The sequence below is a fragment of the Natator depressus genome, chromosome 7, assembly GCF_965152275.1.
Source record: "Natator depressus isolate rNatDep1 chromosome 7, rNatDep2.hap1, whole genome shotgun sequence".
NCBI classification, from domain to species: domain Eukaryota; kingdom Metazoa; phylum Chordata; order Testudines; family Cheloniidae; genus Natator; species Natator depressus.
This window is the reverse complement of record NC_134240.1, coordinates 79,133,097-79,160,864: the sequence shown is the minus strand read 5'-3', so window position 1 is coordinate 79,160,864 and position 27,768 is coordinate 79,133,097. Positions and strand designations below refer to the sequence as shown.

Genomic DNA, 27,768 nt, shown 5'->3' with positions numbered 1-27,768 from the left:
TCTTTTTCATGTGTAGTGTCCAGACCAATCATGTAAACAGGATGTACTGGCTTACCTGGAACAGATCAAGCTCTATTGTCACCAGCTCAAAATCTGCAGTCAAGTTAAAGCAGAAATTCAGAATCTCGGTGGAGAGTTCATCATGTCTGCTGTAAGTAAAAAGAGTCCAGAAGATACTTTCTGTGCTAGGTACAACTATAGATTTTAAATTTTGGAGTGAATTTGTAGCATTTGTGAAATGTAATCTCATAGTCCTGAGGTCCTTATTTTATTTCCCACTGGTTTATATCTTGTGTTGTCATTTATACCCAAGCAAAGTGAGTAAAAGACACTATCAAATCAGAAATAAAACATTTTACACCCACGTTGTACAACTGTGTAATATCACAGATGATACAAGGCAGTGGAGAATCAGGCCTGGTGTCTTTAAAGATATCAGTTGGCCTGATTCTTCATTCTGTTACACTGAAGTAACTAAGTTAACTTAAATAGAGAGACCCTGATCTAAAATTGGTTTAGAAAATCAGACCCATTTTGAGGTAATGTGTGTTCACTCAATGCTGCATCTTTCTCATCCCATGGATATCTCTCTATATATTTTCACTTTTTGATTTGGGAGCTGTTGTTCCCAGCTCATAAGGAATTGACTGGGGAGGTTCTAGTCAGGCTGTTGCAATGTGAGAGTAAGAGAGTCAAAAAAACAAAACAAAACCCTGAGAACAAGGGAAGTTGGTGCTTAATTAGATTTCTGGATCTGCATTAGCCTGGGGACATCAGGTTAGGGTAGATAACTACAAATTAGCCATTGCTATGATTTTGAGCACCAATTAGTAGAATTTTCTGTCCTCTTGCAAGAGAGTAACTTACCTAGCAGAATAGTCTGGCCCTGAGTATTCAAATTATTCCATCAGTGAAGAAACAACCTTTTTCATTGTGCTATTATTATTTGTGCTGAGGTAGTGCCTAGGAGCAGGAGGGATCTGTCATGGACCTGTGCACAGTGCTGTACAAACACATAACAAAAGTGGTCCCTGCCCCAAAGAAATTATAATCTAAGTAATACTTATTCCTTTCTGATATCTCCATGCTCACATATGCTTGAAGGTATATAAACAAATAAATATTAGAACGTAACTACAAAGGTATACAACCAATAATTACTAGAATGCAACAGTGATTTTTCTCTGTGGTCTTCATGAAAGCACTGGTTAAATTTTCAGGGACTGAAGTATTTTGTTTTTTAAACCTGGACCTCTGAGCTGTTTTTATTTGTTTTATAATTTAACTAGAGGTTACATGAATTCTTGTCTGCTTAGACAAGACTTAAATTGGATCAGTTTTTTTAGTTTATCTTGAAGGTCATATTGGATGAGAATTTGATGACCATATTTCAATCTTTGGAGACTGCAGAAATGTAATCCTGCATGTCGTGGTAGTTTTTTATTTGAAAACAATGTTGGATTTTAATTAGGTTGTAAATTAATGAAATTGTGTTTTATTTTTCATTCTTTCTTTCTTTTTTAAAAAATGATGCTTTAAGCCACATCACAATTAATACATAATTTGCAGTTCTGAATACTGCGGTCAGTGATGGATTTGTGACAATTTGCAAAGCAATGCTGTCTTTGAAAGGTAGAACTCTGCATTTTTGTTTAATTTTTCTGGTCTTGTCTCCTCTACCCATCATTTCACTGGGTGCTCTCATCGGGAAAGTTCCCCCACCCCCCACAGTTGTAATATAAATATCAAGTGATATTAAGCAATACTATATTTATTGGGTATCCTTCTATTGCCACTTGCTGTTCTCCCTCAACGTTCTAAAATGCAAAATAAACAACAAAAATTATATTAAAAACAAACCCAACGTAACTCATGAATCCAAGAGAAAAAAACAGGTTCAATCCTGTTCCTGTTCATTTGAATGCAGCTGTATTACATCCCAGAAGCCCTGGTTCAGCAAAGCACTTAATTACATGCATAAATCTATCCCTAGCTAGTAAGGGCATGTGCCTACCTGCTTTGCTGCATCAGGGCCAGGGGCAGTGAAATCCTAGCTGCTATTCTACTAAAGGATTAAATCCCTGCAAATACTCATGAAGTATTTTGTTAAATGCAGATGTGTTTGGCTCTGTACAAAAAACAATGAAAAGCAGCCCTGGCCCTGAGAAATTGACAATATAAAGTCCTGATCCAAAACTCACTGAAGTCAATGGAAAGACTTCCAGTCTCTTCAAGGGGCTTATGATCTGGTCCCAAGGGACTATATACTTATCAGTACTTAATGGTTATCGCTAGTCCTTACTGTTGTGAGAGTATAAAAGTACAAAATGCCCTGGCACAGCACAGGTGGTGTGTCAGCTTAAAACTTAATAATTTTGTCCCATTGTCATTTCCTCCCCAATTATTATTGTTGGGGTAGAGAGAGCATTTGAAACAGGCTGTGCTCAACTATCATTTTCAAGTAAAAACGGAGCACCAAATCCACTTTGCTGTCTTATTTGAGTAGTTCCAATGTATGTGTAACTGGAGACTCTTTGGATCCAGTGTTTAAAAGTGACTGCAGGGACTCATTTCATCTTGAGGGGAATATGAGAACTTGAAATACATCAGATGGGGAAGGCTCTAAAGCAAGCAGGGCTGTTAATAAATTGAGAGGGAGACAAAATCAATGACTGTTCAAAAATGACTGAGCTACTGCACTGGGGTTTTTTTTTAATAGTGGTTAAAAAAAATGTAAGCAAATCCTGCCTCTGCAAGTGGGCCTCCTGGTATTAGAATTGCTGGGGGTTTACTGTACAAGGTGGAGGCCAAAGATCTGGGTGGAGAAACATGCAAGGTGGAGCAGCCCCTCAGCAAAGTCCTTCTTCCTTCCAGTAACGGGAATGCCCAAGTTGCATTTGGGAGTATCATAGAGACAAACTGTGGGGGTGGGGACAGTAGTTCCACTACTATATGAATCCTCTGCCTCTATGCCCTGCAGTGAAAGCTATAAAGGGTGTGAAGGGCTACCTCAGCCTGTTGGTTGATGTACTCTCTGCAGCCATCTTCCCATTTCTAGCCCAACCACTTAGGCTAGTGGATTTGGCCCTTTTATCTAAAGGTTTTAGAGTGCCACCCATCACTATAGTATCTGTGCACCTTCCACATAAAATCATCATCAGTGTCCAAATTCCTAGCAGACTTGATAGAAAGTCTGTCTGTTCTCCATTTTTGGGGTCAGACCTCTATTTAGGGTGGGGTTATTTATTTTGATTTTTTTTCCATCTGAGAACTAGCTAATCTGTTTAAGAATGAGAAGTGGAAAAGAAGACATGGTCAGCAACACTCCATAATTTATCTAAGGACACTTCAGTTTACCTACCAGACTAACAGTTGGATTATATTAGTTTATGGCAATACTGTGTCTGAGGAGGTGCTGGTGAGTGTGGTGGAGTTCTGGCATCGTTCCTTTCATATGTTAGAGTATCATCAATACTTGATTACTTACTTACTCAGGTATCTGAGAACACAGACAGATATACATTACTCTCACTAGCACATCTTACAGCAGAAAGAAAAAGAGCAAGTAAGTATTTTGAGGTGGTCTCTCCTATGCCGCGGGCTTCCCCTCCATATGCAACATTCCTGTGGCCATGTCTACACTACAAACTTTGGTTTATGCACATTACGTCAGCATAAAGCCACCACCAAATAGTATATCATTTGTGCATGTGTATACTTGGCTCCTTGCACTGGAGCTGTATATGCTCACCAGGAGTGCTTGTGTTGATGCACAGTGTTGTCCACCATGAGTAGGTATCTGAGTGTGCAACCCACCACCGTCCAGTGTGCTGATTTCTGGGAAGTTTTGCAATGAATGGTGGGGCAGAAATGAGTGACTCGTGGGTGACTGGGAGCAAGGGCTCAACTTTCCAGCATGCAACTGTCTCCATCCCATAATGTCTTCTATATCCCATCATGTTTGTGCCTTTTTTAGAAATCCCATGCACCCATATGGCACTCCTCACTGTTCACACAGAAGCATGGAGCCTGCACTGCTCTACACTGTAGTCATACGCATTGCAATCAGAGGACGCGCAATCCTCTGGTATTTGGACAGCTGTAAGCAGAACCAAATCCATGTCAACGATTTTTTGCACGACAGATTGCTGTGGGACATAGTGAGAACCAATTCAAAGTTGGTGGTGGCATTCACTGAGAAGCTTCAGATGGTGGAGCATCATTTCTGGGCCTGAGACATGAGCACTGACTTGTGGGATTGCATCATAATGCAGGTTTGGGATGATGAGCAGTGTCTGTAGAATTTTTGGATGTGCAAGGCCACATTACCAGATCTGTGTGCCAACCTCCTCCCAGCCCTCCAGTGCAAGCATAACGCCAACAGATCCCGGTCGTCGGTGGGCGGGATCGAACCTGGGACCTCTGGAGCTTAGTGTATGAGCCTCTACCACAACAGCTAAAAGCCAACTGGCTGTTAACTGTAGCGCAGACTGTAGAGCAGACTCATTTTAGCTCTCTTTTTGAGTGGTCTTGGTGCCACTAGATGGGACAGAACACCACACCCAGAAGGTGTGTGGGTTACACAAGGACATTAAAAAGAGAGCTGCACTTGCCACACCAGATAGCTACCAGTCAGTGGGAAATCATTCTGGCATTGGAAAATCTGTTCTGGGGGCTGTTATCATGCAAGTGTGCAGCGCCATTAATGGGCTCAGGCTGTGCAGGGCTATGACTCTGTGGAGGAGAGAGTGGATGGATTTGCAGCAGCGAGGTTCCTGAACTGCAGTGGAGTGATAGATGGCACCAGATGAAAGGGCTATTTTCTATGGTTATGCAAGCATTAGGGGATCACTGGGGATGCCTCACCAACATCATTGTTGGCTGTTCAGGGAAGGTGCATGATGCTTGCATCTCTAAGAACACAGGACTGTACAGAAAGCTACAAGCAGGAACTTTCTTTCCTGACCCGTAGTTTGTCATTGGTGATGTTGAAATGCCAATAGTGACCCCTGGAGGACCCAGCCTGCCTCTGGCTCATGAAGTCACACACTGGCCACCTCAACAGCACCAAGGAAAGATTAGCTACCAGGTGCAGAATGACAGTTGGATGTGTGTTTGGCAGATTGAAGGAATGCTGGCATTGTTTACTCACAGGATTGGATCTCTGTGAAAAAATATCCCAATGGTTATGGCTGTCTGTTGTGTCCAGCATAATATCTGAGAAGCAAAAGGGGAAAAGTTGCTGCTGGGGTGAGCAGCTGTCTGCTGCGTTTGAACAGCCAAACACAAAGGCTATTAGAAAAGCTCCCCTAAAGTTTTAAACACTATATGCTCATTGGCATCTCTGCTTGGGATTGCTCATGCATGGTGCCACTCTCAGCACCAGTCATGGTAAATATGGCCCACCAGGGTGAGAGAAATTGTTTGGTACTGAATACTGGCACCATTTTCCACAGGCGGTGGTGATCTCTCGCTCCTGAGGGTAACAATCGCGGAGAGAGCACAGCAGCTTCCCGAAGGCCTATATGCTTCTAGTCTGCCCTGGTGCCTGCTGAAGTTATCATTGACTGGCACTGGAAAATGTCCTATGGAAGGCTGCCATCCACAGAAACCCTTGGGAGTGGATCGCAGAGCACCTCCTTGCAAGTTTCATTGAGATCTCTCAGAAGGCTTCAAGGGACAGCCCTGGGTACATAAACAAACTGGTCTGCATGCCCCCACTGCACCTAGTCTAACTCTACAGGGAATGAAAAGCAAATAAAAATGATAGCTCTTTTAGTTGTATTGCTACTTCTTCTTGCACTGTAATGGGAAATAAATTTACACGCTTACCTGAAGATCCGTCTCCTGCATTGGGTTCACTCATGCTCGACTGCTGGGACTGACTGGACAGCAGTGAAGTCTCAAACAGGTCCTGGCATAGCTTATCCCTGGTTTAATGTCCCCCACGTCACCCTGGTCCTCACTGTTCAGGCCAGGGGCCTGTGGCTTGTGCTTCACTGAAGTATCTGTGGTGGTGTGTGGGGTGCTGGTGGGGTCTCTTAGTAAAAGCAGCAGGTCTGTGGCTCAACACCAGGTTAACTGTTGGCCTCCCTGGCCTTCTGAGATGTCTGACACAGTTCCTTCGCTTTCACATGGCCCTGATGCTGGTCCCTGTTATGCTCCTGCATCGCCCCTGCAATCTGTTCATACCTGCTTCTCCCCACAGCCCAGGAGATCCAATATTTCCTGTCTACTCCAGGCTGGTGTGCATCTGGCATGTGTAGCCTGACTAGTCATCTGGGCAGTTGTGCACAACAATGGGGAACTGCTAAATGCGCTCACCAAGCTGGACAATCAGGAAAAGGTATTTCAAAAATTTGCTGGGCTTGAAGAGGTAGGAACTTCCAGGCTCTATGACAAGTCCAATCAGAGCAATCAGTGTTGGGCTGGAGGACAGTTAGGGTTGATATAAGTAACATAGTGTCTACCTGCAAGCATGTTGTGTTGACTTCAGTACATCAACTGTGGCTCAATACTGCTTTGGGGTGGTGGTGTTATTGTGCCTCTATAACAGGGCACTTACATTGGCAGGAGAAAAATTTGAGTGTAGACAGATGAACAATTAGATCAATTCCAGGTGGCTTATGTTGACCTAATTTTGTGTCAGCCTACTTTTAGAGAGACACAGTGGGACCAACTTCTGTTGTCTCTCTAATATCCTGGGACCAGCACAGCTACAATACTGTGTTCAGCATATCTTGCAAGGTTCATATGTAAAATAAAATATAACACCATGCCATAGTGCCAGTGTAGGTTTAATTGATAGGCTTGGCTGAGGGCACTTCTGGAGACTCCAGGTGTCATTCCGTTTTACTGCTGTTCTTGATTTACAGAGTCTTGACTTTAGACCAATTTTAAACATGTGCAGCTTCTCAACAGTCTCACTTATGTGGACAGCTTCTGCTTATTCCTCACTTCCTTTCTCTGCTCTGCAGCACTTTTCATTCTACTGTGCAGCCTGCCATAGATGCTTCAGATACCACAGTAATGGCTTTGATAGAAAAACAGATTATAATGTTCTCTTGTACACTTCGATTCTGATTTCATTTATTTAAAAAAACACACTGATTGAGTCAATATTTAGTCCTTCATTTACATCCCTGTAGGATTACGCTCTGAAGCAACTTTTCATTTGAGACAAAGTGGTAATTAAGCATGTAAAATGGGTATTGAAAGATATTAAAGTGGGTGAGCTAATAGCTTTGGTCCAATAGAAGATATCACCTCACCCACCTTGTCTCTCATCCTGTTAGGAATTTGTGCTCAGCCATCACTTGCAGTTTAGGAATCTCTCTTAAATTAAATCTACGAGTGCTCAGACCTCTTTCTGTGGTGGAACCTAGGGTGTGGATCTTGCTCTTCCCTTGACTCTAGTCTCAGTCCATCTTTCCCCCACTGGCCAAAAAAAAAAAAGTTTGTTTACCAAGGTGTTGAGTAATATACTGATTGTTGGCTCCATATTTATTGCCTTTCCCTTCAACATATTCCCTGGTCATTGGAGCCCCTCAGCTGAGTTTCTTTGAATAAGTAGCAGATGTCTTTTTTGTCATGCTTTTAAAATGGCTTTATCATGTTTCACACAACCCTGGATACCATTAATAATAATTATGAAAAATTGAGCTTGTCTATTGTTATATATAGGTATTTATACCACAACTCATCACCATAGTATCTGAGTGCCTTCTAGTAGTGCATTATGGGACATGACCACACATCTGTCACATGGTGTTTCCACCCCCCGAGAGGGAAGTTTGTGATGGTCTTTAGTTCTTGTGGGTATTCATTTCACAGTTTCAGAACGCCCCCAGAGAAAGTTCTGTGTCTCACACAGATCAGATTTACTCTTATTACTGAGAGTTCTTTTGTGCCAGAGGAGCATATTTGTTGACCACAGTCTGCATCCTGGAGCTTTAAATATCTTGGGCCTGGCCCATGCAGCACTTTGACCGTGAACTCAATTCAAAATTCTATGGGAAGCCAACATACAGAGTGGTGGATGGGTTTTATGTGTAAGCCTGTGTTGCTGAGGAGATGTGCTCCAGCATTCTGTACTAGCTGGAGTTTCCTAAGTGCTGAAGGTTGCATGGCCAAGTGTACAGCCAAGAGGCGATGCATAACTGAGGCCTGAGTCTTAATGAGATGGAGTCTCCTAACCAGCTAGGTATGGTAGAAAGTATGATCATGAATCTTGCTATGTAAGACCCCCCCCCCCAACTTCAGCGAGGAATCCAAGAGTACTCCTAAACTATGGACTGAATTGACCATTTGTGGATGTTCACCTTCAATCAAAGGAGACTGCACTGTGGTTGCAAATTCTTCCAAATGTTTGCCTCTGCCTACCGGCATCTCTTCTGTCCTGCTCAGGTTCAGCTTCAGCCCACTGTTTGTCATTCATGAGCTGATCTCCTCCAAGTGCTGGACTGTTGTGGTTGTATGTGGAGAAGGACAGATAGAGCTGTGTATCGTTTTCATACTGCAGGCATTTGAGTCCATGTCAGCTGACCGGTTCACCTAGTGGTTGCATATAGATGTTGAACAGGACCAGATATTATTTCTGTAAACCTCCTCCACTCCCTGCCAATCTTCTCGTTGAATTTAGGATCCCATTGACTTGAACAGGTACAGAATCAAACCCTTTTGTTTGCAGTGTTGTTGTAGCCGTGTTGGTCTCGGGATATTAGAGAAAAGGGGGGTGAGGTAATATCTTTTATTGGACCAACTTCTGTTGGTGAGAGAAAGACAAGCTTTTAAGCTACACAGAGCTCTTCTTCAGGTCTTGGAAACAGTGAGAATGTCACAGCTAAATACAAGATTGAACAGATAGTTTAGCGTAAGTAGTACTCTAAGTGACAACTCCAGGTGAAGTGGCCCGTTAACATCCTGTAGTCGTAGGACAAAAAAGGGTGGTTAGTGGGTTACAGATTGTGGTAAATATTACCTCACCCACCTTATCTCTTTAAACATAATCAGTCAATGACTTCCTTTGCCACAGTACCCCCAAAGGACAATTCACAACAGCAAACATACATGGACAATTTTTTTTGAAAAGCAAAGCTTAAAGTGAAAGCACAACTTAAATACTTCTTTAGCTTAAGTTTAAAAATAGCCTGGTGCTCAGTGCTGTATATAACAACATAGAATTCATATTACTTCCAAAGCTAGTTATCAAAAAATTAATCTCATTAGGATAGTGTGTCACAGCAAAATAGCCTCTGTCAATGTATTCACTGTAACTGAACCAGTGGTTGTATTTTTGTACAATATTAATAGCAATTGACCTTTATTCTGAAAGGTTTTAAATAGTAAGTAAAGAGTAGATTTTTTTGATTCACTATTCTTAGTTTCTACCTCTATGAACAAATAGGGTTCCAGTCAAACCACAAACAGGAATTCAGAAATCTTATACACTTAAGCTTTGCAGCAAAACTGAGACTTTAGCTGTCTGCAAAATTAGAAGCATATTCCCCTTCAGAAGGCAAACGAAACCCCAAAATGTATTTTATTAAAGACTAAACAAAATAAAGGTTTCCAATTTGAAGAAGAGGAACATAATCCAGTAATACATGCACATAAGATTTTCAGTGTTCTCTACAGAAAACTATATACAGTTGTCATAAATATAAAGGGAAGGGTAACCACCTTTCTGTATACAGTGGTATAAAATCCCTCCTGGCCAGAGGCAAAGTCCTTTTACCTGTAAAGGGTTAAGAAGCTCAAGTAACCTGGCTGGCACCTGACCCAAAATGACCAATGAGGAGACAAGATACTTTCAAATCAGGGGGGAGGCTTTTGTCTGTCTGTGTGATACCTTTGCTGGGAACAGATCAAGAATGCAAGCTCTCCAACTCCTGTAAAGTTAGTAAGTCATCTAGCTAGTTAGGTTTTCTTTGTTTTCACTGTGCTGGAGGAAATGTGTATTCCTGGTTTTGTGTCTTTTTGTAACTTAAGGTTTTGCCTAGAGGGATTCTCTATGTTTTGAATCTGACTGCCTGTAAGATTATCTTCCATTCTGATCTTACAGAGTTCTCTTATCTTTTTTTGTTCTTCTAATAAAGTTCTGTTTTTTTAATAATCTGATTGGGTCTTAAAAATCCCAGGCTGGTTTGTGCTCATCTTGTTTATTCTCAAGCCTCCCCCGGGAAAAGGGATGTAAGGGCTTGGGGGGATATTTTGGGGAAATAGGAACTCCAAGTGGTCCTTTCCCTGTTCTTTGTCTAAATCACTTGGTGGTGGCAGCATACTGTTCAAGGACAAGGCGAAATTTGTGCCTTGGGAAAGTTAACCTAAGCTGGTAAAAATAAGATTAGGGGGGTCTTTCATGCGGGTCCCCACATCTGTACCCTAAAGTTCAAAGTGGGGAGGGAACCCTAACAACAGTATTTCTTAGGCCATGGCTAAAGAGGAAGTTACTACATAGCAAGCCAGAGCGTGAATCTACAGCATAGTCCGAATCCTCATGAGGAACTTGGGTGTGTCTGTGTTTGGAGAACGAAATTATAACATGGTGGATAGTTATCAGAACTCCTCAAAATCTTTCCTTACCAAATAAAAATAAATCCCACATGTGTACAAAATAGCACAAACTTGCAAAGGTTTTTGACGTTTACAGCAGATGTCGTGCTTTTTAGACAAAAGTTCCTAAATTCTTTCCTTGTTGTTAACATAATGTGCATATGGTCATAGATTTAATACGGATTGATACCTGATTGTTGGACTTGAAGTCTGTGCATGAGGGGGGAGTAGTTTCACGTCAGTGAGCTTGAAGTATACTGATCAGTGGGTGAATGTTGAACAAATTCAGGGGGTATATATGTGTGTCTGCATGTGTTACTTTCTACTGGCATCCCTACAAGGGAATATTTCATTTTGTTTGAGCTTTTAAAACCTTTTACAAAAATAAAATATAATTGAACTAAATTTCAAAACAAAGTAATTTCAAACTGAAAAATAAAACATTTAATTTCAAAACTGTTGACATGAAACACTGATGGTTTTTTGTGGGGTGGTGGAGGACTTTGACTGAAAGAATTTGGTGAAATTGACACAAATATGCGTAATAATTTGGTCAATCTGAATCTGCATTTTTGGGAGCAAACAAAGGTTTCAGCCAAAAATATTTCCCTAGCTCTAATCCTAAGACCTGGCCCTACTTCACCTAAGTGTGAAGTCCATGCAATCAAATAATCATTATCCTATCTCTAGTCCCAATGTAACCAAAACAAACTACTGATAATTGCTTACCAGCAAAGTAAAGGTTTGCATTGTTGACTTTAATATAAACAATGCTCTTCCTAAATCCCTCCATGATTTTTTTGTATATTCTGATTTATACTTTGAGACTGGAATATAAAAATGATACGTGGTGTATGTTTAATACAGGAATAACAAAACCAGTATTCAGGTGAAGACTAATTTCAACCTTTTTATATAGAATCCACTTGCAAAAGACTGAAGAGGGTGCAGCTACATCTCTAAATAAAATGAACTTGAATGCACTATGAATAAATATTTTATCAATTTTCCGTTTTTATGCCAAGTCTCATTTCATCAGTTTTCCCTGATATGTAATGAGACCTTGAAGACTCTATTTGGGAGAGATAAAAGCATCCAAGTGAAAATGGGTCTTGAGTACGTTATAGTACATTCATAGTAGAACAATACATTTACACCAAATTGTATCATGTTATGGGCACTAAACAATATTTTTTTTAAAAAAAGCTACTGTGTCTATAGACAAACTGCATGAAGTAAAATTTGTGGCCTGACTTTTATTAGATAAAGCCTCCCCTAAAAAAAAATCTCTCCATGACATTGAAGTTCAATTGATAAAAATGATTAATTTTGTTTTCAGACTCCATATTTTCCAGATTGGTGTGAGGTGCCTCAGGGAAACTGAGCCAAAGTATTGACATAGGATGCTGCAAATAACACTGATATCCTAAAGGGACATATTAGTAAACCTGCTAAAATTAAGTTGCCTGTGCTGAGGTGCCAATGGCAGAGTAAATGCAATGGAGATTTCCATCTCCCTAAGCTGTGACAAATGCACCAAAGCAACTAATTTAAACAGGCTTAATAGTAGTTTAAATATTTAGCTTCTTCACCAGGGAGGTGCACAGGTTCTGGTATTTGTATTTGTGTACAACAGTCTTGAAGCCAATGACGCTGTGCCAATGTACACCAGCTGAGGAGTTGGCCCTTAACCTGTAATCTTTGGATACCAGAGTTTACAGTGCATTGGGATGCATGTCTCTGAGCTGCTGATACAAGCTGTCTGCAGACTCAGGAAGACACTACTGTATTTTATACTCAGTTTACACTTAAAAGTTTAGCAGGGCTAGAAATCTCAGTTTTGTTTTATTTTAAATATGAAAGTTTAGTTTCTTGAACACAGTTCTCTACATGCCTTCCACTCAGCGGAGACACTTCTGGCCGCAGCCCACTCAGAGGTTCAGTCAGCAGAACCGCCAAGATGGCTACAGAAGGCAGAACAGAAACGGCAGAAGAAGGTCACATCAACCTTCTGGCCAGAGCTTGGGACAATCGAAGCCATCTTCGGGACCTTGAATGGTATCAGTCAGGGCCTGAAACCTCTCTTGCAGGGGGTATATCCTGGCCTGGGTCAAGTCCAATACTGCCCCTATAAACACTATCCTCTGGAAGGGGGACAGAGGGGACTTTGCTTCATTTAAAAGGAGACTTAGGTTGATGAAGGTGGCTCTGATAAACTTGACCTGAGCCTCCACTTGGTCTTGAGCAGCCCTTGATCAGCCAGTCATCGAGGTAAGGAAACGCCTGAACCTGGTGCCTGTGCAGAAATGCAGCGACGACTGCCATGCACTTGGTGAAAACCCGAGGTGCTGGTGACAGGCCGAATAGGAGAACTGTGAATTGGTAGTGGGTGTTGTTCACCATGAACCTGAGGTACTTCCTGTGGGGCTGAGTGATATGAAAGTATGCATCCTTCAAGTCGAGGGCGGCATACCAGTCTGCTGGATCCAATGAGGGAGGCCAGAGAGACCATGTGGAACTTGAGTTACTTTATAAGCATGTTGATTTCCCGCAGGTCCAGGGTGGGCCTGAGGCCGCCTTTGGCTTTTGGTGTTAGGAAATACCAGGAATAAAAGCCCTCACCCCTGGGGCTCCTGAGGAACCTCCTACACTGCCCTTAAAGATAGGGGTGATTGCGCCTCCTGGATAAGGAGTTGCTCGTGAGAAGGGTCCCTGAAGAGGAATGGGCAAGGGGAGTAGAAGGGCGGGAGGGCACAGAATTGGATGGGGTATCCCCTCTCTACCGAGCGGAGCACCCATCAGTCTGAGGTAATAAGGGACCATGCATGGTAGAAAGGAGAGAGTCAGGATAAGAAGGTAAGGTGGGGTGGATTCATTTCCAGGTGTGGTACACGGTTCTTGACCAGGCCTTCAAAAGGCAGGCTTCGATTGTGCCAAGCTCTGGCCAGAAGGTTGATGTGACCTTCTTCTGCCGTTTCTGTTCCGCCTTCTGTAGCCATCTTGGCGGTTCTGCTGACTGAACCTCTGAGTGGGCTGTGGCCAGAAGTGTCTCCGCTGAGTGGAAGGTGTGTAGAGGCCCAAGGACCTGAAGGGGCTCTGGAGTTCTTCAGGCTGTTTAGCCTTTTGTCTGTCTTTTCTGAAAACAGAGTCTCACCCTCGAAAGGCAGGTCCTGTATGGTCTGTTGGACCTCAAAGGGGAGACCTGGAGCCACAAGCCCCTTCTCATGGCTACACCCATGGCCATGACTCTAGTGGCAGCGTCCGCCCCATCAGGTGCTGCTTGCAGAGATGCCCTGGAGATCACTCTCCCCTCCTTGACCAAAGCCGAGAATTCAGCCCAGAAGTCTGAGGGAAGTAACTCCGTAAACTTAGCCACCACTGAACAGGTATTGTAGGCTTTCATGCTGATGACGGCCTGGTGGTTGGAAATGTGGAGTTGCAGTCCCCCTGTGGCGTATAGCTTCTGCCCGAATAGGTCCAGTTTTTTTGCATCCATATTCTTGGGGGAAGAGCCCTGGAAACCTTGCCTCTCTCACTGGTTAGCAGCGTCCAACACCGGAGAGTCAGATTGTGGGTGAGTGTATAGATCAGGGGTGGGCCACATTGGGGTTGCAAAACTGTATGGAGGGCCGGATAGGGAAGGCTGTGCCTCCCCAAACAGCCTGGCCCCCGCCCCTATCCATCCCTCCCACTTCCCGCCCCCTGACTGCCCCCCTCAGAACCCTTAAACCATCCAACCCCCCTTGGCCACTGAGCTGGGTTCTGCCATTGAGGGGCCCACTGCATCAGCCGGGACCTCCTATGCTGCCTTGAGTTTGATCTTCTGCTCCTGCTGTAGTCAAAGCGGTACGAGTTCGACTTGGAATATGAGGACCAGGGCAGCGCTGCACCTCTCAACGTGGAGCATCGGGAGCCCAGGGACTGACTGTGCTCCCTGGATGGAGGCCCTGGCATCTGTAGTTGCCGAGGCGATGAGCGGCGTGACATCATAGCCGGCTTTGCCTTTAACAGCACAGTGTGGGATGGAGCCTGCAGTGCTAATGCCTTCTCCTGTCTCGGGGCGAGAATGGCACTGTGAGTCTGAGCAGGTCCTGTGCTGCCTCAAACGCTTCAGGAGTGGAAGGAAGCGGCAGGCTCTCCGAAGAGTTTGGCACTCCGAGTCTCGGAGCCATGGCCCGACTGTGATGCCACTGATGGCTGGTGTCTGGATCTAGACAAAGGGGATCAGCCCCTTTCGATCCTCTTCTTCTTCTGCACTGGCAATTGGGACCGGTGCCAAAGGGTGGAGTGTCCCCGAGATGCTCCATGATGGTGCCTGGAGTCCTTGGCTGTGTCTTTCTTTGGCACCTGGTCTCTTGAAGAGGGCGCTGGCGTGCTCCGCGCTGAAGAAGACATGCTGATGGTGGGATCTCCGGCACCAGTGTCTGACTGCAGTCAAAGAGCTACCTCCATGAAGAGAATTTTAAGCCACAGCTCTGTCTCTTTCAGGGTTCTTGTTGGGAGTTCCCAACAGATTTTACAGCGGTCTTTTTGGTGACCCTCACCCAGACACCGTAAACAAGAGCTGTGGGGGGGGTGTCACTTTTTGGCATGCGCTTCGCGCAGTCCTTGCAAGTCTTGAAGCCTGGGAATCGCGGCATACCCCAGAGGCAACAAATAAGGGAGAGAAATGGAGGGAAAACCCCTTTAAATGAAACTTACAACTGACTAACTAACTATACTAAACTACACAATCTGAATAAACATGGTGAGGACAACAGGAATCGAACTGCTAAGTCACTTGCTGGAGCAAGAGGAAGGGAAGTTCCAGCTACTGTCACTGGAGATAAGAAGGAACTGAGGGGTGGCGGGTCAGCAGGGCTATATATTGGGCGCCATGAAGGCACGACTCCAGGGGCACCCAGGCCGATCCTATGGTTGCTGCTCGGGAAAAATCTTCCGGCTAGTGTGCATGTGCACACACCTAATTGGAACTGACATGAACAAGCATGCGAAGAAAACCTTTTTTTTAAACAGAGAAATCATGAATTAGTGATTATAGGGCTTGCTCAGCTGATTCAGGTCTTCATTCATTTCCCAAATGAACCCAGCCATTATTCAGGTTTGGTTACGAAGCCCTATACACACACACACACTCTCCTCTATAAACATGGGAGAGAGGGATTGGAGGCTCCTCCGTTTGCTAAAATCCACGTTGGCAAATCTCCAAATTTCAAAAGTACCAAGGAAAGCCTTGCTGCTGAAGGAATTTTAATAGAACAGCCAGACAGAACTTCAGACCAGAGACCACACTAAAGTTGAATGTCCCCATGGGTGAGATTTTATTCGGAGTTTAGAAGGGAGAAAAATGTGTCTGATCAGGAAGAAAGGATGGGCATTCAAGTGTGTCTTCCAAAATTGTATTTTTTTAAATTCTTATATAGACCTTATTAGGTTTTCTCATCACTAACATACGCACAAGAAAAATCTGAAACAAACTCCATCCTATCAACCTCTATCACAATATGTCATGAAGAAAAATATAAAATATTTCCCTTTGCAGCTTGTTATGCATTACTTTCAAACTCAAGCTATTCCCATTTTGGCAATCTGACTAGGACATTGTTAAATGTTCTATTCCTTAAAAGTTTCTGCAATAAAGAGTCTGTCACAATATGCCATGCTGCCTCACTAGCAACCAAACTTCAAAAATAATAAGTACTCAGGTAAATTGGAGGGTAAAAAATGAAAGCAAGTTTTACTTTAGGTTATTCAAAATGGAGATGCCGTTCCAAATTGAAATTGTCAGCCTTACAATTAAATATGAACATGGTGGCTCCTTCCTTGAAGATAAAAGCTACTCATTCAAGTCACTGATCTGATTTATACAGTATATGTATCCCCTACCAAGGCGCTGTTGCAACATGACAACAGCAAAGACAGCTTAAGTTGAAGGCAGAAAGAATCTTTAATTCAGGGAAATAAATACTAAAGAATTTTAACACCAGCAAGGGGACCACACTCAAAATGAAATATGGTATTGTCCAGCTGCTAGCTAGCTCTGTTATAAACTATTTCCCATATAAAAAGAAATGGAATTGTAAACATATCACCTAACCAGGCGACACTTCTCCTGGTCCAGTATTTTATGAATGTTGGGACAACTCCTCAAGTGCCCTGATCTGCTATGGAAGGCCCAACCATGGTCACTAGGGAATTCTGCACAGCCTGTTTTTCACAGACCTTGGTTCTGTGTTGGCTCTGCAGGGGAAAAGGTAGAGAGCAAGAAACGTGTGTTCCCCCCCCGCAGTTTGGCCTGTAACAACTTTCCTGACTTGCAACTGCAATGCAACACAACACAGCCTAGGACTTCTCAGCCATGTACATGTGCTGGTTAGCGCTGACGTGATTGTCCTAATTAGCAGATTTTTAATTATTATATTATCGTGCCCACAAGTATTCACGAAAGATTCCTTTACTTTAAAATTTGCAGAAGTTCTTTAAATACAGGGAATTGACAACATATGCCAACAAGATAAGGGTTATACTGTACATTCTGCCTATTTTCGCTGGGATTTTCAGAAAGTAATATCAGAATGAAGGGACGAGTCTGCTCATCTAGTCTGACCTCCCACAGAACAAGGCCATAGAACTTCCCCCAAATAATTCATGTTTGAACTAGAGCATATCTTTTAGAAAAACATCCAATCTGGCGCCGAGTTAGAAGAGTGAAATGACTTCCCCAAGGACACACTTCATAGCTGGAAATAGAACTTAGGTCTCCTTAGTCCTTTTCTATTTCCTATCCAGACCATGATGCCTTTCTCTCTTAAATAAACCTCATGGAATTAGGCATGCATTTCTCTTTGAATTTCAACGGGAGTTGTGCACCTAACTCCTTATCTCCTTTGAAAATCCTAAAAAAAATAAAAAAAGATACCGTACTCCTGTGGAATACATTTACTTGTCACAATATTCCTACATTTCTCTGGAGCATGCAAGGGAGACATTGAAATACCATGGGAACAACTGGAGAATTTTGTCTAGTGCTGGTTTGTAAGGAACCAACATGTAGCACTTTCATTGGCCTTCTGTAAGGTAGTCTCCTTACCATCAATATTAAATGCAATGATACCCTGCAGACAGCCATCATGAATTCATGTTAAAAAAGAAACATTTTTACACAGACATTTATATTCCAGCATCCCAGATTACTTTATAGCCGTTAAATCTGAGTAGTGGAACAACATGAATACAATGATCAAACATTCCTGGCAGAAACAAAGAAATCAGGTTATACTATGTTAGTCTTATTTTTGAAATGTTGTTTATTCCTGTGTAAATTGTGATTAAAGCCAGACTGATTTCCTAGGCTAACAGCAATGTTTCTCATTACAGTTGGATAGTGTCACTTCACTAATTCAGGCTGCCAAAAACTTAATGAATGCTGTGGTGCAGACAGTGAAGATGTCCTATATTGCCTCCACTAAGATCATCAGAATTCAAAGTCCTACTCGCCCACGACATGCTGTTGTGATGTGGAGGATGAAGGCTCCAGAAAAGAAGCCCCTGATTAAAAGAGAGAAGCCAGAGGAAATCTATGCAGCTGTCAGAAAAGGTTCTGCTAAGAAAAGGATCCATCCTGTTCAAGCTATGAGTGAATTTAGAGGAAGAGCAATAATCTAAAATTTCTATTCTGCCGCTGTGCACATTTCTTACCTTGCAACTGCTCGTATGGCATCTTTATTTTTCCACTTGTTTAATTCTAGAAGTATGCTAATGTTTGGAAATGCTCTTCTTTTTGTATGTTTAACATTAGCGGTAGGGTATTTCATCTTTAAAAACAGATATTTAAAATGCAGATTTGATTAGTTAATAGTATACCATTTAAAATAACCTTTTAAAAATCATCTTATGTTATTGCTCACTCTTTACAATGCCTTTTTTTTTGCAGCTGAGCATTTTGAATGATAGGTTAGGATGCTGTGTTATAACAAGAGTTAGCCTTCATGTAATTGAAAGGCAAGGCACAAGGAGTCAACTTCATCACTGGTGTAACTCTCTTGACTTCAGTGGGGTTACACCAAAGATGAATGTGGCCTGACAGTTTTATATTCAGAGCGCTTTATGACATACAGGCTTCTGTGGGTAGGATATATTGGGCCATCTCCTTAGCTGGCCTAAATCAAAGGAAATGTACTGAGTTACACCACATAGGGATCTAGCCCATTCACTTATCTAAATTGAAAGACATTTTAAAAGATTTTTCTTCACAAACATTAGGTATAAACAAAAATGGAATAAAAGTTTTAAAATATTTGGCAGAACAAAAGGTGGATTGTAACAATGGGGGTTGTAATAATATAATATAAAATAGAGCTGATTGTAATGAAACTATAGCAATAGTAATAACTCTAAAATTTAAAGAGCTCTTTGAAAGTTTTATATTAATCCACATTCTGCTTCCTGGCCTGCTCTATGATTGTCACTCATCTTCGTAAGTCCTAATAAATCAGGTAATAACAAAATTATTTTAGATTATTTTGTTAAAAGAAAGAAAAGAAATAATGGTAAAAATGATACAAAGAAACATATGACTGGTCCTGACATCAAGGAGAGGTGTAAATGTTCAGGAAGTACCCTATAAATATCAGTCTTTGCAAGATAACTGCAGTGGATTAAACTACGTGTCCATGGCACCAAACAGCACAACTAAATTAGTTGTAGCCAGCTTGCTAAATTACTATATTTCAAAGTATGCCATGAAGCTAAAAGTGGTGTTAATTGTTAAAATTATCACCTTATTCCTATAAAACATTCAGTGAAATAAACTATTTTCAAGCAAATGCAAATCTTAGCCTATGTTCACAATGAATTTGTGACCATGAGCTGAAGTGAGTCATACAGCTACATAGCCAGGAGCTTCCCTTCGTGCCCAGTCATCCACATGGCTCACCCTATGTCTTCGGCATCAGTGCTTAGCTAAAACACCTTTGGCTAAAAGGATTGGTGGTCCACCTCCTCCCGTCGCTGTGTGTTAGTGTCTGCCTGGGAATCCCCTCTCATTCCACACCTTCATGATGAATAAGATCGCTGCTTCTTCCTCAAGCGGATTTTTCCGGAAGCCAAACACTATGTCTGCTGCCTATCCACACTTTATTAAAATGTTACAGAGAACAGGATGAGCCAGTTCCTTTCCCCCATAGGGGAGGATGGTCAGGGAAAATATTCCCCCCACCTTCTGAAGCCATCTTGTAACTAAGCTCAGGGTCATGACACATCATAACCCCAAGGGTGTTTGCTAAGCACCCCCATTAGTACTCTAGCAAACAGTTACTAGGGATAATGAGGTTTGTTGTCTCTCAGATTAGTTACTTAGGCCCAGATTCTCAAAGGTATTTAGGTGCCTAACTCACATGAGGGAGGTGGCTAAATATCTTTGAGAATCTGGGCCCAGGTGGCTACAGAGATGAAAGAGGTATGGGGAGGCTGGCACAAGCTTGCCTCTTCACCCCCTCAAAGCAGTTAATGGTGTGGAGAGCAGCACATAGCGCTTAGCAAGGTGAATGGGCACCTGCCATTCCTTGTAGTTCTAGCGAGAAGGGGGTCAGCTGTATTGGACATTCTTCGTGGAGTTTTGCATTTTGGAACTCAGGTTCTCTTCCAGCCCCTGAGAGCAGAACTATACAAGGTTAAGTTTGTGCATCTACCATCTGGTGGGGGGGGGGTCACACAGTCATCCACATTGTCCTTTCAATAAAGCCTTTAGGCTCTTTGAGGCGTGCATTTGTTATGGGTCACTTTGGTATCAGATGTTTGTAATTAATCATGACTTCAGGAATCACATTAATAATAAAAAGCATGTGGCACACCCCAAAGAGGATTTCTCAGATTTTGTGTGTCCTGATTAAAGTCTCCAGTACTAGTCACATGTAGAACAGATGTTGAGTCACTTTATACATTTCGCTCTCACAACTACACACCACACTGAAATTAAAAGCATGGCCTGAGATGGTAGCATGAAAGCGAGTTTACAAAAAAAAAAGTTCTAAGGGGAAACCTGGCAACTTAGCTTCAGATTAAAAACACTCTTATTGTTAGCGAAAACAGATGTTGAAACCTTAGGGCCAGATTGTACCTACAACCCTAGCTCATGTTGGAGGCTCTAGCAGAAGCATTGCAAGGCACTGTGCCTCAAAAGCCAAAAGGACTGCCACACCACCACCCGTTAGGAAAGTGCACTGTTGCTTCTCCTCCCTCCACCCATTTGCGGTAACTAGAGCCTGCAGAAACACTAGCAGGGATCAGTCCTTGTACTTGAAATGCTGGATGATACTTCCGGGGTGTGGGAAGGGAGACAAAAAAAAAAACCCTCATGTCCTCCCAATTTGCATACCTGCATTGTAGCCATTCCCCATCTGGCCCTTTCTATGCTCTTGCAACCCTACCAATCCAAGAATATTTAAAGAAAAGGAGTTTTAAGAAAAGAGTATGTTTTCACTGCTTATTTTCGTCCACCACAGTGTCTAAGTCCAAGTTTGCTGGTATGCTTTACTTTTAAAATACACAGGCAGTGTGCCCACACATGCTTAATAAGAAGAGCATCATGGAGAAAAGATCGGCAGGTATATTTATAGACTGCAAGTACCAAAAAGAGATGAGTTTTTAATCTATGTGCTTTATTTGATGTAAGTTACAGTTCTACAGAGTAACTATTATTAAACCACCATCTCATTGCTTAACAACTCTGCCTGCATTTGTATTCTCCATTCTTTTATAACATCAGTTATCTATATCTGACACCGCTATTATAAAATAACACTGATGGCCTCTGAGCGAAGACATACGATGATAAAAGGGACATTGGCTGAATATTTCTGTAAATCATTTGGTACAAGTTGAAATCTGTGTGAAAATATAGCAAATTACAGTGTATCTGGAACCAAACCGCAGCCCAGGGTATTTTGATTCAGATCTTCTGAATCCAAATGTCAAAGCTTATTTTTGGGGCACCCCTGCAGAAATTCAGAATGCAAGCTCTGACCCATTTAGCTTGCCATAAATGTATTATATGTATATTACAGGAGGTACCTAGAAGGCCCAAACAAGACTTGGGGCCCATTGTGCTAAGCACTGTACACAAACATCTAGCAAGAGTGACACAGCAAGGAACTGAAACCCAGCCTCTCAAATCTCAGGCTACTACTGCATCTTCTTTTCTGTCTCACCAGTGTCAGCAAGGTGCAGTGGAAATCCTTCAGTGAAATAACATATAGTACTGACAAGAAGCAACATTAACATATCCCAGCTGTAGTTTACATATTTAAAGATGTACAAATCATCAAAAATTAAATGTATGCTCAGTGCATCCACCAAGATCAGGGGCATGTCCTTCCTCTGCTTACAGAATATTAACCAGCCAAAGAAAAGTTTTATATAAGACCTAGCCCAATAGACATCACTTTCTTCCTGGCTGGAAAATGAGAAGTCAGTCTCAAAGTTTAAAAAAAGGTGTGGGATGGGGGGGAATATGGGCAAAGGTTTATCACCTCCAGTCACTCTGAAGGACCGTTACAGTAAGATTCAATTTTTTTTTTAATGTGATGGAAGCCCTCACTCTTAACCAACCAGCAATCAGAAGAGGTGGTGTTTCTCCCGCACCCCCACATACATTTGTAACTATTATTTGTTAGCTCAGCGCATCAGTTTTGTCATCACTCAGAACACCCAGCCATTGTGTTTGGATGGCTTTGGTTTTTGTTTGGTGCCACTAAATAGCAGGTCATCATTTCCTTTGAAAGCTGAACTGTCATAGAGCCAACATCTGCAGCTTTCCAGGGCTTGCACAGCTCAGGGTCTCTGATGCTTTCCATCTGACCTGTGCCTATGGTTGAATAAGTGAAGCAGTTAACAAACAAGCTCTATCATTACTCAAACAGCTTTCTTTTGAAATTCAGTGAAATAATACAGACTATACGACGTAGATGGAATTTTTCATTTTTTAAGCACATGGTACAAAAGGAAGCGTGCATAATCCAGTTCTGTGAATCCAGTGATATTTTTCTTTAACAAATAATTTGCCTGTTTCAGTCTTCACCAGGTGTTGTCATGGTTTCCTTCAGTGTTTAATATTTTTAATTAGAAAAAGCCACAGTCTGCCTGCTTAGGCCGCGTAATACTTTACTCTGTAAATTTTCCCAATGATTCCATTCCTCCCTAAACACAGTGAGCCATTGCTAATAAACACAATTCCTCTGGGTTCTTTGTCTCGAAATCAGTTTTATTTCTACCTCTTTTACTCGTCTTAGGGCCTGGTCTACCCTACAAACTTATGTTGGTGTCACTACATTGCTCACCAATGTGGAAAAGTCAACCCCTGAGCAATGTAGTTATACCGATCTAACCACCGGTGTAGGCAGGAGGGCTTCTCCTATCAACATAGCTACTGCCTCTCGGGGAGGTGGAGTACCTACACTGCTGGGAGACGCTCTCCCAACGTAGTGCTGTCTACACCAAGGATTAGTTTGGTATAACTACGTTGCTCAGGGATGTGTAAAATCCACAGTGACACAGTTACACTGCCAAAAGTTTGTGGTATAGATCAGGGCATAGGAAGAGCAAAAGAGGTAGAAGTGAAACAGTGATTTCAGAGACAAAAAAATGTAGTTATACCAACATAAGTTTGTAGTATAGGGCTCAAGGTATAACTCGGGTGTGCCACTAATCTGACTCCTGTCCACAAACAAAAAATTCAAGCTGGAAGAAAGTGGTACTTTAAACCTGAGCTAGGTGGGTGGGTGCGGGAGTGGGAATGTTTCTGAACCACCAGCTATTAATGCAAAGGGGATGTGCAGGCGAGTTTCACTATGTATCACTCAAGTGCTGTTTCACAGTGGTGGTCACTTTGATGCAAGCCAGGCTAGCTTGAGTGCAGTAACTTACACTAACTCTTGCAGTAAAGACAAGCCTGAGTTGGGAAAGGTGCCAATTATTTGTCCCTGTGCTGGTATCCTATGTCAGTTTAAAATTTCTGTAGCTCTTTTAAATGTCTTCTTGTTCTAGCTACTTTGCCTGGGTCCTCTATTGTAGAATTTAAGAAAGGTGTGTTTATCCAACAATGTTTTATGAGGTTTAAATAAGCTTTAGAAATTATTTGAAGTCTTTATCAGCTGTGAACAGTAAAATTCCATGCTGTCACACCTCCTTTCATTGTTGGCGGCTTGTACTTAACCTTGGTGCACAACCTTACAGTTTAAAATATCGTCTTGGCTGTACATATGGTTGAGGGGGCCAGTAGCTAGATAAATTAAAGTCTAACACTTAGGTTTGTTATCATTTGTTTTGTTTTCTTCATATACAAAAAAACTCACTACTGCAAAAGGTGAACATTAGTATGACATTAAGACACTGTCTATTGATCAGCCCCTCTCCACCCCATGAGAATGTGTTCGGTAGCATAGACTTTATATTTGTCTGCAATACCTCCTCAAAACTAGTTTCCTTAAAGAAAGAGCAACACAAGTACATAATGTTTCATATAACAAAATCCTAATGTCTAATTTTAAAAAATCTCTTCAGTTCAGGAGCCTAACAGTACTCAGTGGAGACCCTGGAAGAAGAGCTCTGTGTGAGTGGGACACTTGTCTCTCGCCCCAACAGAAACTGATCCACTAAACGATAGTTCCTCTCCCACCTTGTCTCTAATATCCTAGAACCCAACATGGCTACAACAACACTGCACACCACACACCGTGGTGTCAGGAGTCTCTTTACAGACAAGCAAGAAAGAATACATGGTTCACCAGAGAATCACGGAAGGATACTGTATCAATCATATTCCCTGTCACTTGAGGTAAATGGTTTGGCACTCCTATTAACTATGCAAAGTTACAGACAGCAAACAAACTACCCTGAGAATAGTATGATCCTTCCTGTCCCCTTTGCAACAGTGACTCCCAGGTTACAGCGTGAAGGAGAAGAGGGATCTCCTGTATATCCTGATCCGACAGTTCTAGTAGTTTTGAAAACCAAATAAGCATTATGCCTGCCATAGCTGTACCTGTATTTTATTAAGTTAATGCCTAACTGTATCTGTGAGGTACATGTTCCCTTGGTCCTCTACCAGACTGGAAATAAGGCATACATTTTTGACAGTGAGGGTAATTAACCATTGCAACAATTTACTAAGGGTTGTGGTGGAATCTCCATCACGGACAATTTTTTAATCAAGATGAGATGTTTTTTCTAAAAGATCTGCTCTAGGAATTGTTTTGGGGAAGTTCTATGGCCTGTGTTACACAGGAGGTCAGACTAGATGTCTTAATGGTCCATGCTGGCCTTGGAATCTATGTATAATTTTGCTAAGTATAATCTTCCTAGGTAATAGACACTGCTTAATAGCACCAAGTCCAGACACAGGGGCTGCCAATAAAAAGTTTGCATTTGCCAATAGTGTCCTCACAGTGATATCTGAGATATGGCAATTTAACCTTATATTAAGAAAAGCATATAACTGCTCCAATTTTTAGCAAATGTTGATTTTATTTAATGGTTTTTTGGTCAGGTATGAGTAAAACAAGTAAGAGGAAGGGATGGCTGTGGGGAAGCCATAGGGTTAAAATGACTTTTTTTTCCTCCCAAGCCCTCATTGAATAACATCCTATTACAATTACATGGGAAAAAGCCCTTGGGCCCAGATTTTAAAGGTGCTTAGGCGGTGCTGCGTTCGCTGTTGCAACTCCCGACTTAAGAGCCTAAATCCCATGCCTCTTAACATTCTTCACACATTAACATGGGAAAGTCACTGTGAATAGATCCAAGTATATATTACGCCCCAATTATGACAACAACAATAGTTTTATTTATATGCCATCCTTTAGCTCGATAATAGCTATTACCCATTAAAGCAGTCATGGTGCTGCTGTACAATAGAATAAAACTACTATAATAAAAATGTAATCTTCTTCTGAAATTGTTGAATAAAGTGTGATTTAAGAGAACACTGGTAAAGTGATTACATATTAATTAAAAAAATCAAATAGAAAATGTCCAGATGACCTACTTCTTTGTTTCTCCCTTACAGGATATAAAATGGTTCATACTTTGTTTTCATGTCTTACTTTTTAAAGCAACATTTTATTTGTGAAAGTAACAAAATTTGACTGACTGATGAAGAGTGTGTGGATCTTGGGAGGGGGCTAGAAGAACTGAAGTGAACAGATTTTTGAATACATAAACTTTTGTGATGGTACAATGCTAATCTTAGCCCCAAGACGTGTTCTCGTCTAAGTGTACCAAACATAAACTGACCGAAAACGTATGTATACTTTTGCTATTTAAAAAGTCTCTGAATTTCTACAGCAGAGAAATTAACAGAGGAAAGATGGCCTTGTGGACTGGGCCTCCAAAGATCTGAGTTCTATTCCAGACTCCAGCTTGCTAGAAAATGTTCTTGTAAAGGGCCCTCCCACATTTGCAGGAGACAAACTGCATGACTTGTGCATTTTTTAATAATCTCTCATTTATAGGCTTGGAAATGTCTATTTTTTTTTCTCCATTGGCAAAAATGATTGACTTTAAATAGGTAGGAGATTTCAGAGGTGCCCTGTCATACATGGACCACACCTCTTCTGGAGTCTCATGTACCTCTGTCAATCTGGCCTACATTGTGAGAGGGCATTTGCCTTTTTGGTATCAGTTATGTAACAGAAGGTGAGACATGATTTTACACAGCTGAAAATATCCCTGTGGCTCAGCTTCTGTCGGCAGACTGTGCCTCTCCAGCACAGCCACTCACTGAGGTAGGGTAGGGTGGGAAGTGGGTGTGGCCACCGCACCACTCTAGTGACCACACTGAAGGCAGCTTGTCTCAGAGAGGCAAACTGTTACCTGGAAATCCCTGCTGGGGGGAGTAAACTGCTTCCCCCTTTCAGAGGTGCAGTATACTCCCCTTTACATAGCTGGCCTGCTCTGCTTGCTGGTGCACAGATGAGGGGACAAAGAAATAGCCATGACTCGGCCTATTCTCCACCCCTCCCCAGCCAATTTGTGGGACCACGTCTTTGAGGAAGAATTTCAGTATCAGGTCGACACTCCTCTGACGGCTCTGGATGGAGTTCTGGGTAGACCTCACACAACTCAGGGAAGCAATGGAAAGAGGAGTTCTTTACTCCCTTTCTTCCCTCACCTGGGAGCCCACATAAGGGTTAGCTGTAGTGTAACCCTATATTGTCTCTGTCATGAAACAGTTCCTGACTCCAGACCATTCCTCCTAGAGTATAAATTGTCCCTGGAATTTTTACAGCAAGGGTTGAGCTGCACATGCTGGAGACTTCCATAGCACCTTGTAGCCATCTCAAATCAATTAATATACAGTGTTTTCCATTACCTCTATTAATTTCTATTAGAAGCCCTTATGGCCTGATCCTGCGTTCTTTGCAGAACTCTCGTGGCCATTATTCAGAATTGCCCAAGCAATGCAGGATCAGGCCCTACCACTGCTGCTGCTAACCTAATTTTTTGTGCTTTTTATACTATGTTTCATATTCAATAACAACCTTCACACCATACAATTACATATTTAAAAGCACTTTAAAGTAAAGGCATGCTTCCGGGGGTGGGGGGAAGAGAATGAGAGGGAGTGCAGTAGGGCTTGAATATATGATCCAGGCAGTAAATATTCAAATGTTAAGATTCTAGCTGCCACAGCAGGCTGCCTATTTACACAACAGCCGCTGAAGTCCCATACATTTGGAACGTATTCGCTTTCACAACCTCCTACATTTTTAAACACAACTGAATCCCATCAGTCAGTTTGTCCTTTACTGTCAAGAGAGAGACTGGGATTCTAGCTCCAACACTGCAGGCAAAAATTATTACAACGTGTGCTAGTCTGTAAACTCCTTTCAGGATTGCCACGAGGCAAAGTGAGGATAATACTTAGTCCTGCCTCAGGGCAGGAGACTGGACTAGGTGACCTATCAAGGTCCCTTCCAGTCCTACATTTCTATGAGTATATGCAGTGATTCGAGGACTGAAATTTTGGTTTGACAAGCAATACTAGGCTATTCCTATAGGGCTAGTTTAGTCCATTCTTCTAACATAATTAAAACGCAGCAACAACATTTGATTTGGGCCCCAGTAAGACTTCATCTGCTCAGCTGGGCTCTCCCCTACTGGGCCCTGAACACTTCCAGGGTGGCCCCCTATGAGCCTGTGATCCGCTCCCCACACTAC

At 42.2% G+C, this 27,768-nt stretch overlaps 1 protein-coding gene across 6 annotated transcripts in view; it reads left to right on the top strand.

Moving 5' to 3' along the window:
- CTNNA3 (catenin alpha 3) overlaps nucleotides 1-21,209 on the top strand; it is an 896,431-nt gene extending 875,222 nt beyond the window's left edge. For 2 of the 6 annotated variants that reach the window (XM_074958868.1, XM_074958865.1), the window contains 2 exons: nucleotides 17-151; nucleotides 17,932-21,209. In XM_074958868.1, the coding sequence (XP_074814969.1) occupies nucleotides 17-151; nucleotides 17,932-18,219 (423 nt within the window). In that variant the 3' untranslated portion in view covers nucleotides 18,220-21,209. Of the gene's footprint in view, nucleotides 1-16; nucleotides 152-5,456; nucleotides 5,735-17,931 lie in introns of those variants that run through there. The other 4 variants (XM_074958863.1, XM_074958869.1, XM_074958864.1 and 1 more) reach the window with 3 other exon arrangements.
- The last annotated feature ends 6,559 nt before the right edge of the window (nucleotides 21,210-27,768 follow it).